This window comes from Lipophrys pholis, assembly GCF_963383615.2.
Source record: "Lipophrys pholis genome assembly, chromosome: 14".
NCBI lineage: Eukaryota > Metazoa > Chordata > Actinopteri > Blenniiformes > Blenniidae > Lipophrys > Lipophrys pholis.
Genome location: NC_137633.1, coordinates 15,641,646 through 15,659,542, shown reverse-complemented (window position 1 = coordinate 15,659,542; position 17,897 = coordinate 15,641,646). Strand labels below are relative to the sequence as shown.

General features: G+C 44.7%; 1 protein-coding gene across 1 annotated transcript; it reads left to right on the top strand.

Annotated features, from left to right (window-relative positions):
- Window positions 1-13,081: 13,081 nt before the first annotated feature.
- Window positions 13,082-15,947, top strand: marcksl1a (MARCKS-like 1a). The gene is made up of 2 exons (XM_080479416.1): window positions 13,082-13,413; window positions 14,533-15,947. The coding sequence occupies exons 1-2, from the start codon at window positions 13,330-13,332 to the stop codon at window positions 15,079-15,081; spliced, it is 633 nt and encodes a 210-aa protein (XP_080335542.1). The 5' UTR covers window positions 13,082-13,329; the 3' UTR covers window positions 15,082-15,947.
- The last annotated feature ends 1,950 nt before the right edge of the window (window positions 15,948-17,897 follow it).

The window sequence follows — 17,897 nt, the reverse complement described above, 5'->3', positions numbered from 1 at the left end:
AACTAGTGACTTGAATCTTCACGTAGCTCCAGATTTATTCACGTGAACGTAAACTGTGACTGACCCATCCCATCACGGGCTCCTGCAAGGATAGTGGGCGGAAAAATAAGCTGGGAAGCACAGCAGGTACATGGTTTATTAATGGATATGACTCTATTTTGGGAATCAGTGCAAGGAAGAGTTGCCTGGGAGAGCAACAAATGTACAGATCGCATATTTGATCTTAACATAGCTGAGGGCACGTTGGCTTCATCCCTCTTCTTTTCATCTTTGCCATGAAATGGAAACATAAAAACAATGGATGGCACATTTCTCTGTTAAAGCACTTTCATCTCTTACTTCATTACAGTTTCTTCCTCCCAGCCTACAAACAGCTACCCAAAGTCAAGCGCACACTAAATCTTTCTTAATTTTGTTTTTGAATACTTTTTTGTTTCTTTCTCTTGCATCCTTGCAAATACACACATGCATATTTCACCGTGCCCTGACACAAGTGCACCACTCTATCCTCCCCTCAGACTGGGAGCTACATGAGTAATCCATTTGCACAGCAGCAGGGAAGAGAGGAGCAATCAGAGGGACAAAAACACCGGAAGAAAGAAAAGGGAGCAAAAGTGTGAGATGTTCTTTACGATAGCTTTTATATTCAGACGGTCAAAGCTTATCATGCAGAGCGTCAAACAACAATATGATATATTTAGCACAATTCTTAAGACATTGAAGCTTGTTTGTGTAGGCAAAGACCTGCAGAGCCTCAACTCTTTGATGTATCAGGGGATGATTTGTGACATGTAATGATGCAAGCTGATGAAACAGTGAATGGGAGCTCGGCAAGAGAATGTGGTTCATGCATGCAGGGAGCCCAGTCAGGTTGATGAGAGATGTCTTATTCTATGCAAGTGTGTTTCCCAGCTAATCAGAGGCGGGCAGATAATTGAAGAAAGAAAGAAACAGAAAGAAAAGCATACCGACTGATTTCAATTTCACGGGCATAAGAGAGAGAATTCTCCAGACAGGTGGATGGTTTAACAGAAAATATTAAAAAAAAAACACTTTGTCTGTTTGCATTACACTGTTGGTCAAACTTGTGGTCTGTTTGAAACCCAGCAAACTCTTTGGACTGGATTTCATCAACACTGTGACATTACTGGCTGTGTAATTGCAGTAGAGGCCCTGGCCGAAGCAGAGACAGGTATCTTTCCATTACAGCACCCCCACCCTTCTCTCATCCGTTATCCCCATCTGAAAGGTGCGTCTTGCTATTGATTTCCGCCACCTGCCAAAAGCTTGGTGAACAGCTGCTTGGTTGGACTACCACATTACTCATCCTGGACACTTAGCAGATATCAATAATCAGCCGTTTTCCTCTTCTCTATTTGGAATAACAAGGCCATACATCAGACACAACAGTCACGAGGTTGCTGCCAAATAGCTGGGGGCTCCAAACTCCTTCAGGCCTTATAAGGTGATTCAGCCTCTGGTTGGATGGCAAAGGAGAGAGATGAGTCTATAGGATGGGACATTAGAAACAGAGCCATCGGTGAAAGCTCCTCTTGTTTACATTTGGCCCTGAATGCCGAGGAATTCAGCTCATTAAGCTTTATTTCTGCCCATTTAGTCCTCTGAAATACCTCCTTGTCAGACGGTGACACAGCAAGTTTGGGAACACACGCACATGTGACATGCCCATCGATCAAGCTGAAAGGCGTTGTCCCAGTGCAACCTTGAGCTACGTCTCGGAAGTTTGTGTGTGTGGGTGTGTGGGTGTGTGTGCAGGTGTGTAGCTGCTTCTTTGTATTGACTCGGAGGTCCAAGCAGGAGACTCTAAAGGTTTGAGGTGTTTAATGATAGCAGAAGGCTTGAGATAAGGCTGGTCAAAAAAGCTTTGCGCCGCTCGTTAATTACTCCAGATCGCACTGACCTTGAGGAGACCAGGGTCACTCAGCCCATTAGGAGGAACAACTCGCCTCTATCCAGGCAACTTTACCACGACACCCCCATAAATCTCCCTAAAAGAATCTTCCGGATGCTCTGCGGAGAGCAAAAAAACAGACGGCACAGTTTAATAAAAAGTCCTTTTAAGGAGTTTATTGCCTACCTATCTATGGAGTAACAGCTTGGGAGTGTGAACTTGAATCAAAAGATATTTTCCCCTTTTATATCACTTCCATACTTCTTCACTTGTGCGGTGAATTAGATACCCTGGAATGCTTCAGGGGTAAGCCCCTTTTGGGCAAATTCCTAAGCTTGTGGAAAAGAAGGTGCCAAATAACTAACCACATCCATCAAACACTGTGGGGATGAATTTGTGACACCAAATAGCTCAGATATTTCAACAGTCTTTGCTTTCCAAGGCTGTTCGGCACCAGAAGTCAGGGCACAATGAACAGTGATCAAATTGCCCTGTTGAGCTTCAATCTGGTTTTCTGGTGACACGGGTTATGTGCTTATGTTACACATCTATAAACCTAAATCCCTCGGTGACATCAATAAAGAACTGACAGTCTCATCAAATCATGGGTTTATATCTATATACTGCATCTGAACCATTGTTATTAGGTTCAAGCAGATTATCTCCCACACAGTCCTGAATGGTGCCTGATCGGCTTACATGTTGGGTATTTGAGTATGTTAGCACCTAATGATATGGTGCACAACCTCCTGAGAACTGTGCCTACCAATGCCATTGGCCCCAATATCATATCTGCCATGCCCCCCTTTTCCCTGGCTCCATTGTGATCCTGTAGCAAGGGGTCTCCTAAATGTTCTCCTATTGATCTTCAGTCAGATGTTATCATGGCTCATCAATGACCCATGATAACCTTGTTAGCCAGCCCAAAGAAGACAATGCAACCAAAGATATGGGTCCCTCTGGAACTGACAAATGGCTTTTTGTTTCTCCCCTCTGCTGTTGTTGGAGCAGGTGTCTTTCAAATTGTGGTTGTCTTCAGGAGATATATAAGCCCAGTTTTGTTTTTAATGTCTCTTTCCGTCAGGGCAGTATCTCAGGCTCTGACAAGGAGTGAACGTACGAGAGAATAATATGGGCAGTGACAATAAATCTTTGCCCCAACCTGACTGCACTCATTTCCTGATGAGACAGAAACGTAAATAACCGCTCGCAGTCCACACACTCTTATTTCACTCCACCTCCCTCCCTATCCCCCGTTTTAACCAATCAATCCATGATCAATCACTTGCAATCACTGTCAGGCAGTAGCCAAAGTGTTACGGGCTAACCAGTCCCAGGCTAGCGGGAAGTTAATGCAGAATCAACCAGGCGGGTTAGTCAAGCAAGCATGGATCAATGTTAGCTGTCCCAGCAGATGGGCTGGAATGATGTGAGCGTTCCTAACACAGTTGAGCAGCTGGAGATACATCAAGTCATTGCTAGAAGGGAAGAAAGCATGGTGGGATGATAGAACGCTATGCAAACTTTGATGCCAGTGTGAAGAAAAAGCTGTGGGGACGGTCTAGAGGTCAAACCTAGGAGGCTGGACGAGTGCTTGATGAGCCCTCATCTTTGTAGACTCATAGTCATTAATCTAATGAGGAGACGGAGCCATAAATCGTTACACCCTTCAGGGTGGAGAGCCCTGACCTTATTTGATTGACTGACATCTAAGGTTTGCTGCAGATACCCAAGCCCCAGCTACTGGATTTGAAATTATTAAATTATGCTGGCCAACGATTAAAATTTTTACTTGCTGAAAATCATGTGACTCATGCATTTCAGAATGCATTGAAAAATGCTATGCTGGGAATTGTTATTCAAAAAAGATACAGCAAAATCCACATAACTGTAATACCATTTGGTGTACCAACAATTACAACAAAAGCGGTACCTTTAAACAGCAAACACCTTTACATAGTTCAAGTAAACTTAAGAGTCCATCAGCATACCACTACATTGGAATAGATCTCCAAAAAGGGAGTTCTAAGGTGTGAACAATCAAAAGTGAATTAGTGAGCACAAATGTGTTAAATTGGACTCACGGGAGGACTCAGGATACCAGCCAACATAGTTGGTGGTGCAGAAGCTAATTTTCATTCTTACCAAAGTGCAAAGATCCAAACAATCACAATCCTGAGGTGTAAACAAGACTATTGCTGAAACAGCGGAAAGACCAAACACGTAGAACGCAGACTGATACATTGGAGGGCTGCAAACACAGACCAACCCAAAACACTTCTCTGCAACTTCACTTAACAACAACAATGGTGGACTGCATGCTCCAGATCGTGCTGCAGAAGCTACGGATGCCACTCGGTTTAATAAGGAGAGATTTTGGATTCCTCGAATACAAGGATTTTTGCATACTCTCTTGTATTCTTTTCCATTTTTCGTGTTTTGATTCATTTTCATGGTGAGGTGTGGATGCAGATATTTCCTGCAGGAATGCCGTGTGGAAAGGAGACTTCATAAGAATGATGGGGTGCAAAAGATTATTGCGGCTCATGTGGACAGGTCCGTAGGCTCACCCCAATCCCAATCCAGCATCGCTCAACATCCCACATCCTCTGTACTATGGTTTAGTTCTATATGTGGATTCAGAGCCATTGAGCATGAGGTGTTCAAAAAAACAATACTAATAAAACAGCATTAACTTGCAAGAAAGAAATTGTCTGCTTAAATCAACAAAGTAGTTAAAATACATAATTGATATGTGACTCAGCTTAAAGCACGAGTGAAGCAATGTCCACAATTGTACAAATACAGACATATATTCTGGATTTTATTTTAAAATGTATTCAACACAAGGGTTGCCGATTTATTTCATCAACACAACATGGGGTTCGCAGTCACCAAGACCCAATGAAGTTGGAAAGTGCCATGATGTGGGCAAATTTGAAGAAATGTCATCTAAAAATATAGATGGTCACCTCATTTTTTGGCCACCAATATAAAATCAATATAACTCCAATTAACTGAGTACATCAGAGGCAAATTTGACAGAATCCTCTCAAGGGATTCAGGAGATATTGCACAAGCTGTTGGTCTGAACGGCATCAAAAACATCATGTGACATTTTGTTTCAAATAATCACTTGAAAAGTTCAGATGTGCTCTGGAGCGAATAAAATTTCTTCAAATTGAAATAACATACCACTTAATTTCTTGAATTATTGACGAACACAAAAATCTTCCCGACACTGTGACAGGCCTGGTTCAAATGGGGGCTGTGTTTTTAATGTTACTGTGTTTTGATAAAACGGAAGGACAGTAAAGGGAATTGGGGGCAAGGGGATGGGTTATAAATAGGTCACTCGCAAACCAACGCGATGATACTCCATGACAACCCAGCTGTAATGGCAGATGGATAACATGGAAAACTAGAGCAAAATGACAACTAAATAATGACTCGCGCCAAGGCGGCAGCAGACTGGGTGAGTGGGGAAGCCATTTTTCTGCTGCATTTTTTTTTTGTTTTTGTTTTTTTGGGAGCGCACAGCCTCAATCCCTTCCTCTGTAAACTGACCCTGCACATCAGTGCATGCAAAGGGAGGGTGAGAAATTCTAGCAAAGTATCACCCTGTAATTATTATCATTGTTATTACGTTAACCGCGTTAGAGATCCTGATTACGCAGCGTTGTTAAGAGGGCAGTCAAACAGGGAATGAGGAGTCAACAGAGGAAGTGAGCTGACTGTCTTTTTTCCAGCGCAATAAGAGGTGCAAAGCCAATGAATCCAGCCCACACACGGCTCATTAAAACACAATGGCTGACTATTGACTTCAGACATTTATTTATTTTTGCTGCAGGCCTTTTTTGTCTCTTTACCATCTCTGCCCTCCATTCTGGTGTGTGGGAGAGAGAGAGAGAGAGAGAGAGAGAGAGAGAGAGAGAGAGAGAGAGAGAGAGAGAGTTAGGTGAGGGACATTATCATGAGAGGGCACTCAGTAAATGGTGAAGTTCTGACTCCTTGCCACCGTGCTCCGAGGGAGGCTGGATTACACTCCAACAGCTGGGACCAGCATGGCCTGAAGTTTCAAGCTACGCATGTGGCAGCGACACACCACACACAAACGCTGATAGTGTACATACACTTTGTGGCACACTTGTAGAAAAAAAAACTCGGCACGATTCTTGCACAGCGCGGAGCATCTGAAGACTGCATGTGTGCAAATTACTGAGATTCCACTAATCGCTTCGACTGAGTAAAACACAGCAAACGATGATCACTATTCATTTTCCAGTTAGTTTGACACAGCATTAGTGTATGACGGAGGGAACAACAATGTGACCTCGATGACATTAAGCTCATTATGTCTAGACAGAACAAAACGCTGTCGAACATCCCATTCTCCACCGCTCCGCTCCTGGATGAGCTTACGGTTGCATGAAGATTCGAGGGGCGTGCCTGCCTTCTTATAAGATGATGATGATGATATCTGATGTCTGAGTCATGTATACAGGCCGGGGGAGGGGGGTAACCCTCAAAGCTCTCTCGTTTTCTCTCTCTCTTTTTTCCCTTCCCCCTCTACCCACGCCGGACCGCCCGCTGAGGCACAGCAGGGCTGCCAGGTCATACTTAACACCAACCACAGCCTCTCCACAAAGCTCCCCTCCCCCAGCCTCCAATACTCCCATCCCCCACCCCATCCTTAAAAAAAAAATCTGCATTACAATGAAGATGGGAGAGGAAGAGGAGGAGGTGAAAGGTGCAGAGGGTTGTGGGGCTGCTGGAACAGAAAAAGAGCTGAAGGGGATTTAAAGGCTGAGAGAGAAACAGAGTGGTGATCTCACAGATTGTCCAAAAAATGGCCCAACTCGTAGATAACCCAGAAATGAGCTAATGAGTCTGTCTTTGCATGAGGAGCAGCAGTAGGGGGTAAACACATTTGCATGTGGCCGCACGCAAGTGGTTGTTGTCGTATATGTTTCTTTGTGTACAGCAAACAAACGACTCTCGTGGTGCCAGCTTCTTTGCGGAGCAGCAGGGATGATGATGTCTCTGAGGTCTTATATCACTCAGGCCTTTTTACAATATGCAGGAATGCAAAGCTGTCATGTAATGCAGCCGATTATGTTTTATTGGTCGGCTTTTCGCTGTGTGGAGCATGTCAGCAGATCTTTGCTCTTGCCCCAGGACTAATACACTGAACTCACAAAAGTAGAGGTGATTTATGAGGGGCACAGGACAGCTAAGATGTTCGATTTTTGACAGAAGGAGATATAAATTTGATAGACTTTCAGACATGGAACATGAAACATTGCTGGCCTTGTTGAGCCATTACACTGGATTTCCCACCTCTAAATTGTGCATGAAATATAGCATGCGCTGCGTAAATATACAATAATCGTCTGAGAGGCTGACTATAGGTATGAAGACAAATACTGTTCCTGGTCAAATTTGGTACAGCAAAGACACGAACTATTGTGTCTCTCACGGTCCAGGATGCTGATTCAGCTCTGAGCTGGCATGTTTGATTGCTGCCAGATGAACAGAAAAGCTGGTTTAGCTCATAATTGTCAACTTGTAGATTTATCAGTTCACAGTGAGTTTCAACTTCATATATTGGATGGAAAGATTTCTAGGGGACATAAGTTATAAAAACACATGAGTAGTGGTTAGCACTCTTCTCTCACAATGATATATCCCATCAGTCCAAAGTATTACGAGAATTTTTAATTAGCGGTTGGGATGGTCATCATGAGTACAACCAAAACCAGGAAATGTCACCTTCTTTTAAGTAATGTGGGACTGACAAAGTTAATTGGCAAAACCTAAAAAGTTGATTTGACCTTTTAGGCTAGAACATGTGGGTCACAAATCACTCACTACCATGTTTCTTACTGTTGTTGATGTCAAGGGTGACAAGATATTGTGCAGCTTTTTAACTTAAAAAAACATTATTTAAATTGATTGGTTTTAGAGAGATTGAGTCATGCGTGTGCGCACATGTGCCTTTCCTTGTGCTCCTTGTATGAGGACAGAAGGGACACAACTGCAACAAAACGTGGGAGGGATGAAAAGGGAGAGCAGAGGAGGAAGAGCAGGCTGCGATAATGATGAATGAGATGATGGCACACTGACCTAGTAACGCCGCGGCGCTGTTGCCGTTGGGGATGGGCTACCCTACTACTGTATGCTCCTGTCTGACACAGGCATGCACACACACATCGACTCTCCCTGTGCGCCGCTCATCGTCACTTTCTGCACTTCTTAACCCCTCGCCCTCCTCTGCTCAATCGTTATGTCGTTATCGTTATCCCCCACTGCCATCTTACCTGGCCTGCACTGTGATGGTGCCTGTGATGGCTCGAGCCTCCGCAAAAGAGACAGAAACAAGTACAGCAGGTTGGCAGTGGAAGTGAGTGAGGCGGAATTCATGACTGGGAAGGAAAAGAAGTCAAATGGGGGAAGATGGTGAGGGTAAAGGTGAAAGGGAAACTACGCTCTGTTTCTCTGCAGTTGAGGAGGGGTTGATAGTCTCTGCTGCGTAAAATTGTGGGAGCGCAGACAAATCAACAAACCCAAGATGATAAAGCTAACATGAAAACAACGCTAAAGCCGTATCCTTTTCCATCTTCTTCCTGACCGGGTTCCCACCGAAACCCCGTCTCTCCGTCACATCAGCCGGAGATGGAAGAAGCAGTTGCCATGGTGACCGGCTCCGTGGCATGTCTGCACTCAGGCAGGAAATGTAAGGGGAGGGGGGTGTTCGTGTCGCGTCATGTCTGCCACCTTAGGCGCAGAAAAAGGAGTAGGTGAGATCTACACACATCAACATGACTTCCAAATTAGGCTTTCATCAATGAAGCCAGATGAACATGCAAATCCTGGCCGAGCAGTGGAAGCCCATTTCCCCTCCTCCTCCAAGGAGCCACAGCCATAGACCCACACACTGATATGTCTCCACAAACTCTACCCCCACCCCCACCCCCACCCACCGGCATTCTTGGCCAACATGGCTGCCATGTGCAGCTTTGTGGTTGCCTGCTGGTGAAGGCCTTTTTGCAGTCAATAAGCCAGTTGATCGAATTAATTAGCATTACAAAGAGCTTTCTCTTAAGTTGACGCACCCCTATTCATTCCAGTGAAGAGGGCTGTTTATTTTGCCACTTTCTGACTGTTTGGGCAGCACATACGACACTATGTTCCAGATGTTTGCCTCAAGTATTCTCTGGTTTTTATTGTCTTGATAATCTACGTTAGATATTAAGTTATCAGGGCTATTTGTTGAGCATTTTTAACCCTCAACTGAGACAACACAGACATGAAAACAGCCTGTGCTGCTGTTAATGCGATTGTGTATGCATGAACCGCTGGCAAACAGAGGAACCTTGGGAAATTACATATTCATCACGCCGATGTGCTCAAGTAATCTGCTCAAGGTGACTGTTGCAAAGATACCTTTTCTCCTTCCCGAAGCAAAGAGAACCCCAGAGACAGCGTTTCTGACTCTTCCATCTCGCTCTTTCGCTCTCTTTCCACTTGTAATGCTCATCAGTTGGCTGGCGGAGAAAGGAAGGGGACAATGGAGGCTTTTTTAGTGGCGGATTTTAGAGCTCATCCTGTGTCGGGGGCATGAAAAATGGGCAGTGGCACAAACGGGGGCATTGACCGGCTCGGAGGAGGAGAAAGAGAAGGGTGAGTGTGTGAAGAGGAGAAGAAGCAGCATGTAAAATGTGAGCGAAATAAGCAGACCGGTCGAGGGGGCCAGAGGAAGTGCTCCAGTCGCAGTCTCATTTTTCTCAAGGGAATCAGGAAATCAGGACTTGTCATCATCACAGTGTGTGTGTGTGTGTGTGTGTGTGTGTGTGTGTGTGTGTGTGTGTGTGTGTGTGTGTGTGTGTGTGTGTGTGTGTGTGTGTGTGTGTGTGTGTGTGTGTGTGTGTGTGTGTGTGTGTGTGTGTGTGTGTGTGTGTGTGTTTGTGTGTGTGTACGTGAATGGGTGAGTGAATTGGATACTGAATCAAAAGAGACTTTCACTCAAAACATTGAGACAACTCTAAAGTCCGGTCTATAGTTCTTTTGCACATGCGCAAGTAGATCCAGAGTGTCACTACTCCCAGGCTATATTCTCCTGGGACTTGGTAATTTTATAGTTGTGAGTCACCTGGAATAACAATCCAACTTTGTCGTCCGTCCATACGAATGTCCATGTACTCGCTTTTGTAATGTCTATAGCGTTGTGCTCTCTCCGCACATGTGTGTGGTTTCATTAGCAGCAAAGCAGCAACTCGTGGCCTGTCATAACTAACTACATTTTTTTCAGAATTTCTGCCATTTCTGTGTAAATAGACACTGCTTACAAAGCATAGCTGTGCAAACGAGAAACCTTTCTGAAATGAAAATGCAAAAACGAAGCGTTGTCACTCGAAACGTCGTTTAAACGGGGCCTTTGCATCTACATGCATACCTTTTCTGTAACAAAAAAATAAACACAATATTGTCTCTATCGGATCTTTTTCTTGAAAATATTGCCTTGAAAAGCTAACACTGTGATCACTGTCTTACGCCTCAGTTTAAACCACAGTGTAGAAATAAAGGTTCAAAGAGGGAAATTGCACCCAAATTTTTTTTTATTTCATTTCAGTTGTCAGAATTCTGCAAAGAGTTTCCGAAAGAGTGCTTTTTCTTAAAGTTTTTCAAATTCCCGACATATCAATCATTTCATGATACATCAGTTACAACTTGTGTCGAAGGATTTGAATCATGCGTGTTCCTCAAAACAGAAGCCGCCAAATCAAAACTTTTATGTAAAGAATTTCATCATGGAAGCGGTCCGACTGCCATGTTAGAAAGGAACAAGGAATTTCCAAGCCGTGAAAGAGATACGCATACACTGGATCGAGAGATTGGGGTTTAAAAAAAAAAAAAGAACATCATGTGGTTCTCTTTCTTGACTCAGTTTGGGAGAATGTGGGGAGTAATGGTGGTGGCGGATAGGAGGGGTCGGGGGCGTAGATATTGAGCCCCTGAGGGTGTATTCCACTCTGGGAAACTCAGCCCACTGAAAGGCTGGAGATCATTCTCGGGGTGGCGTATACATGCCTCGCATACCACGGCTGTGACATGTTTGTGTGAGTGTGCGAGTGTATGTATGGTGTGTGTGTGTGTGTGTGTGTGTGTGTGTGTGTGTGTGTGTGTGTGTGTGTGTGTGTGTGTGTGTGTGTGTGTGTGTGTGTGTGTGTGTGTGTGTGTGTGTGTGTGTGTGTGTGTGTGTGTGCGTGTGTGTGTGCGTGTGTGTGTGTGTAAGAAAGAAAGAACGAAAGAAAGAAAGAAAGAAAGAAAGAAAAAGAAAGAAAGAAAGAGGAAATCATAAATTCCACTTAATGAATTTCTGTGTAGATGACAAGCAGACAGAGCACCATTTTGTTAACACGGGTTCATCTTGGGGATAAACAAGGGCCTCGTTGATGGGAACGAGGGGATAATTTGGTTAGAGCTGCCAGAATTATGTGGAACGGCTTTAAAAGAGGCAGCTGGCATATAAAAATGTGCGTTTCCAAACAAAGAAAGACATCCACTGGCTCTCATAGCTCAGCCTAATACGTATGGCCTCTGACCTTGCTGGATCGCGATACAAACCCGTCAGCATTGGGCTCCCACAATGTTATAGAAAAAAAATGCAGAGTCACAGTTTCTGTGATCGTGGGATTAACTGTTTTGGCCAAAGAGAAGTCATTGCCAAGTGACATCCTGATTCACTGTCTCCATGTGTCAGTGACAAAGCAGCACCAGTCCCACATCAGAAGTCTCAGCAGGGCGCAGCACGTTACGCAACCAGTTTACTCTTGGAAAGCCGGCGCTGTCACTCAAGATCCAGAGGAGGCCATTTAAAATTCCTCATGGCTCCAGTGATGCGCTGCTCCTCTCAGAAAGTGCCATGGCGAACATTGTCTGAGGCCCTTAACACAAGAATCGCTGAGAGAGGCAAACAAAGTTGCCTTCAAGTTGAAAAGAGGCAGATCCAACAAACGGCATGTTTGACCTTTTTGACCCATAATGTGAACCCACCTCCGGCATTGCTCCGATTTAGGACGTTTATTACGACCATTATTAAAGCTTTATGTTGGTTAATTTCTAGCAGGTTAGGTGTGATTGAAGTGAACTCTGGAACACTGAATGGTGCGAGGGGAGTGGTAGTGTGTTTTGATGGTCAGCACACGCCCCTCACGGTGACGATATTTCAGAAAGGTTGTGCTTACCCGGTTTACACAAAGATGGAGTCAGAGCATCAAAAAGTTGCTTTTTCAGTGCTCCAGGCTAACAGACGCCCAAAACAAAAGTTTGGAATGCGATAAGGAGAACATGGAGAATGGAGATACAAGAACAATGTGGAATCCTACCACAGTAAAAGCCTGCAGGTTCAAACCAGAACTTTTTGCTGTGAGGTACCACGGTTTCATACATTCTCAGGCTTGTAGCCGGTCTAAGTATTAGGAGTTACCACAGCAATTTGCAATGACTTACCCTAAACTTTGCTATTTTTTGTTTTGGATGAACTTTCTGCTGCTATTTAAACCAGGATTCCTCACCCTCCGGGAGTCTAGGTCCAGACAACTGTATGCACAACCCGGGATAAGTTGCAGTTGGTAAAAGTGCAACCATAAGACCACAAAAGAATACACCCAATGAAGTAAAATTGTAGGGGAGGTCAGTGAGGATTTGTGGAATAATATATTTAACATAGAAGTCTGATATGACACCTGTTTAAATCATTTGATCTGATGTTAAACCATCATTATAAACAGAAAAACTATTGAACTAAAGTGTGCTTTTCTGCCTTGTTCAGGACCTATTTACAAGTTTTAATTATCCATTTATGGGAAGAAAATGTTCTTCTTATCAATATATTTGACATTTATAATAATAAAAAAAAAGCATCCTTTTAAAGTTGTCGAACAAAGTTTAAAAGTGTCCATAGTCTTGCAGACCTCTGAAAGAGTGGAAAAAGTCTTGCTGATGGTTTGTGGCTGACTGGGGCAGATTGAGGCGCTCAGAAGAAGGCCCATCCCCCCTCGGCTGCAGATTGGACCAGGCGCGGCCGTCACGCCCAGGGGAGGAGACTCTGGTCGATTTTGAGGCGCGGTTGAAATACTCACAGTCTTCTCCCTGACATCCTTTAATTTGAGCTCAGCCGCCGTGGGGTTCACACAGAGACAAAAAAAGGGGGGTCTTCTCAAACCTCAAGCTTAAAGGGAGCAGGACATCCACACGGATTTTTTCCCCCCCCATCTCTTTTTTTGAGGGGCTTGACTCTCATCCATCCCAGAGCTGGATTTTTAAATCTCCAATACCTTAACAACTCCTGGAGGTTTTTTTTCCCTTTTCTTTTTCTTATTTTTTTGTTCACATCACCTGAAAGGAAAGAGAAAATGGGAGCCCAGTTGTCCAAGGGTGGAGTAGCTGTTGAGGGGAAAGCCGCCGCCGACCCTGCAGCCGCCAAAGCCAATGGCCAGGTGAGTTCGAAATAAAGAAAGAAATATATAACGGGCCTGGTCAGCGGGGAGCCACATGGCACCCAACGCCCACTGCCAAGCATGGTGCCATGGGGGGGCATGAGCGCCGTTCAGGAGAGAGCTCGAAAAAACTTTGATTGAAACTGATTTTAGAAATAAAAAGTACATGAATGTAAAACACGTGAATTGATCCAGAGACCTCCAGCAGCGGCCATCGTCCCCGCTCCCTGCGCGCCCCAGACCTGCCTTTGTTAAATCCGTGTGCTGGCCCCTCGGGGGCAATTTATCCCCGCGTTTATCCGCTTCTAAACCGCATTTTGGGGTAGAAATGTGCGATTGGATGGCGTTTTCTCTCATGAGTTGGACGCGGTTGTGCGGACGGAGGCGCTCGCGTCGAACAAAAGATGCGAGCGGTGCGAAGGATGCAAATGCGCTCCGCTGGAGGCGCATTCTGCGGAGCTGCAAACAAAAGCGCTCTCAGGCGCCAGCTCAGAACCCCGATTCTCCCCGGCACTTCCACACCACACACACTTTACTGTCTCACATTCAAGCTATTTTGACAATCTAGGTTCGTAGAAATGGTTGATAGGCAGATTCCCCCCCCCCATTATAGTCCCCCTAATTTGGGAGAGAAATCGAGTCCAGATTACAATCCGTGTGAAGCCCGTTCAGACGTGACGATGAACTTCTGTTTTAAAACTTTTCGTTGGTGTATATGGCTGGATGTGGCTTTTAGACGTGTGTGTCTGCGTCTGGTACGTGCTGTCTGCGCCAGGCTCAGCAGACAGTGTTAGATGGGAGCTGCAGCGCCCTGGATGGGAGCAGAAAGCAGGTTTCACGGGGATTCCTTTGTTCCTCCACTGGCTGGCCGTGTTCATGTTTTGACGCAGCAATACTGCCCCCCTGTGTCGGCTCGGAGTCACGCAGCCAGCTGTTGAATTCCTTCCTATGAACCGCTGTCAGGGCAAACAGCTTCCCTGAAATCTGACACAGATTACTAAAGATGTTACGGCGGGTGCATACTGCAGCTTTGTTTCTGTGATTGAGTGCGTCAATCAGGTTTCACTGTTATGATTATGATTCAGTATGATTATCATTAATGTGGCATCTCTTCTGCAGGAGAACGGCCACGTCAAAACCAATGGCGATGTCTCAGCCAAGCCTGACGGAGAAGTAGCCGCCGCTGATGGGAACGGGACAGCCGAACCCGCCAAGGAGGGTGAGACCAGCACCGGGGACGCCATCGAGCCAGCCCCGGCCGCCGAGGGCGAGGCCGCAAAGGCAGAGGGCGAGGCTGCCAAGGATGGCAAGAAGAAGAAGAAGTTCTCCCTGAAGAACTCCTTCAAGTTCAAGGGCATCTCGCTGAAGAAGAGTAAGAAGAGCGGCGAGGAGGGTAAGGAGGAGGCCACGTCCCCCACGACCGAGGACAAGCCGAAGGAGAATGGCCACGCGGCCAAAGAAACCAAAGAAGAGGAGACACCGGCCACCGAGGCCAAAGAAGGCGAGGAGGCCGCTGCCGCCCCCGCTCCTGCACCTGAAGGCGAGACCAAGGCAGCGGAAGAGGCCCCAGCAACAGAGGCCGCCCCAGCCGAGGAGCCTGCTGCTGCTGCTGCTGCTGCTGAGGGCACGACACCCGCAGCCTCTGAAGGCGAGGCCAAGGCAGAGTGACTGCACCCCGCCGCGGCACCTGAACTGATTTTCCAAGATTAAAATATATAAATATATATATGAGAGACTTGTGCCACGTTCTTAAAGTTATAAACAAAACTACAAAAGAAGACAAAGGATATATCACGTTTGCTGATTCAACCACCAGTTCACTGCCTTTTATTAGTTCTTCGACAGACGGAATCTCACCGGGCCCTCTTATGATGAAAGCGTCGGCGTGTCTCGCCCCCTTCCCCCTCATGGTACACACAGGGACTGGCGTGTGGCGAAGGTAATGGATTGGATGTGGAGCGAATCAGGAATACTGACTTATTTTCCCAATTCATGGAGAAGCATCCTTTTTGAAACAGCGTGGCAGCCCTATAACATCTTCTTCTTTTATTTTTCTTTGTCATCTCTTTTGGGATCTAAAAATTTGTCAGCGTTGCAGAGCGGGATGGACCAACTCCTTCACTCGAACTGACTGTTATACGGACACATAAATCTTTCAAATGATCTTATTAATTTTTAGAATTCTACATTCCTATGTTTTACCCCCAAATTTTAAGTATTTTGTCATGTATAGAAAAGAGAAAAGAAAACAGGAGGGGAGGTGGAAAAGGAGCTATGTCTTTGTTCGTGCATTTTGATTCTTTCTCTGGCTAAAACCACATTCGAGCTTCTTGAGTATTGCAGTGTTCACATTTCAGAGTTTATGACGCGACAGGGGTTGGGATTATGTACAAAATGTGAGCTTTTTCAATCTGCAAACTTGTCTCTGTAAATATGTTTTGGCCAATAATTTTTGGTTCTCTTTATTTTGCTATCGTTTGAAGATGTTAATGGTTTTATTGTAACTTTTAATAAGGGTAAATAAATGTTCGATCCCCTCTTTCTTGTCTTTTGCCTTGTGATTGACATCAGCAAACACACCACACTCATGCCACACCACACTGCTTTGGTCTATAGTGAACTCAAAACTGGAAACAACACATAGCTACAAGGTGAAACATCCAAATGAACCCACATGGCAGTAGCTCCTTCACTTAGTTAGATTACTGTGTCAGAAGAAATAAAATCCTAGAAAAGATTGAGTTAGGCAGTTAAATGAGGAAGCAACAGCTCTTAGTGCAACTAAACAATCAGGGTATCAACATAACACAATTCTTTAGTCGAGGGTTGATTTGCCAGTGTTTTGTCTAGTTTTCATTTGTTGGTCTTTAGCGCCATCTGGTGGACACAAGTGAATACTGCATGTTATATGTTTGGCTTTTTGAGGTTCGTAAAGACGTAAAAGTACTTAATCAAACCAAGTTGGTGCTTGATGGTGAATTGGTGTTTTGTTCTGTTCACCTACAAACTTGTAGAAATCGAGGCAAAGCTAATGGGAACTGAGCTCAGGCAGTGAAAGCAGCGCAGACCGTCTCTGTGATGACTCACCGAACAAGTGGAAGCTTGTCCAGTGCCACAAAACGTGTCGATAAAACTTTAATGATTATGGAGTCAAACATTCATCCTCAATTAGGCTCCATAGATTTCTTTTCTCTTTTTTTTTTGGGCCCTGTGACCAACTGAAAATTAGGAAGTGACCACTTTCGGGTCCCAACCCTCAAGCTGACAACCACTGGTCTATTGGTTAAATGCTCTGTAGACGTGGGTTCGAATCCCATCCTCATTGGAAAGTTAGTTATTCGAGGTATCCCTAGGGGTATTCGCTCATTTGGGGTGGGCATTCCTGATTCTCAAGTGCTGCGGTCCGATATGTTTTCAATGTTCCCGTGTTCCAACACACCTGAATGTAATGAATGTATCATGATGAAGCTCTGCAGAAAGCCTGATAATGAGCCAATCATTACAATCAAGACAGGCTGTCGTAAAAACACATTGAAAACATGCAGGAATGCAGCCCTTGAGGGCCATGGACTGATGATTTGTCTAGGACTAGGTGTACCTTGTCCTTGCCCATAGTTAGCTGGGATTGGATCCAGCAGATAGTTGGATGAACTCTCTGTCACGTCTACCCTCCTCCCTTTACCCTTTTCTCATCAGATACATCTAATAGCTTTGGGCGAGGGGGCTAATCAAGGTTTTTTTTATTAAATGCCCCATATAAATGATCAGTCATCAGGGAGGAGGGCACAGGAGGAAAAAGAATTTCAGTTCGGACGGCATCAAGATGAAGGCTGTTATATTACTGACACTATGATATGGAAAGAAAATATTGAATTGATCAGTGAGCGCATTGATTCCTTCCTCTGTTGGCAAAAATGAGTTCCCTTTTTGAAAAAAAGATATTTGTATATGACTTCTTCATTTAATAGTGTTAAGGTACTCAGGTGACATGAGCTGATGTATTGAGTTCTTCCATTTTAAAGGCAAATGGTCAGCATGACCTCGAACAGTCCAATGTGATATAATAACAACAACAACAACAAAAACAACACACAACTCACCCTGTAATGATGCCATCCTGGTGATATTGCCAGGTGTGAGGAATGACTCATATCCTCCATGATTCCTTTTTCCTGTTGTCGCACTTTAACCTATGATCAAACAAATCACCCAGTGACTTTGGAGAACAAAAACAGCTAAATTAACCCCCCAAATCAGGTAATGAAAGTTTCAAATTTGGAGGGCTGGAAGTGTTTGGAAATAAGTAGATTTGCCAGAAGACTGGAAAGTTACTGCAAATGTGAAGGCAAAAACTAAAAAGATTCTTAGTGTATTTTCAAAAAAGAAGGACAAGGAGACTTTGGGTGGGATGAGGAATTGCAGGTGGGCAGTGAAGAATGGGGCAAAACGAAAGTGGCTATAGGCAGAAAGGTGTGGAAATAAGA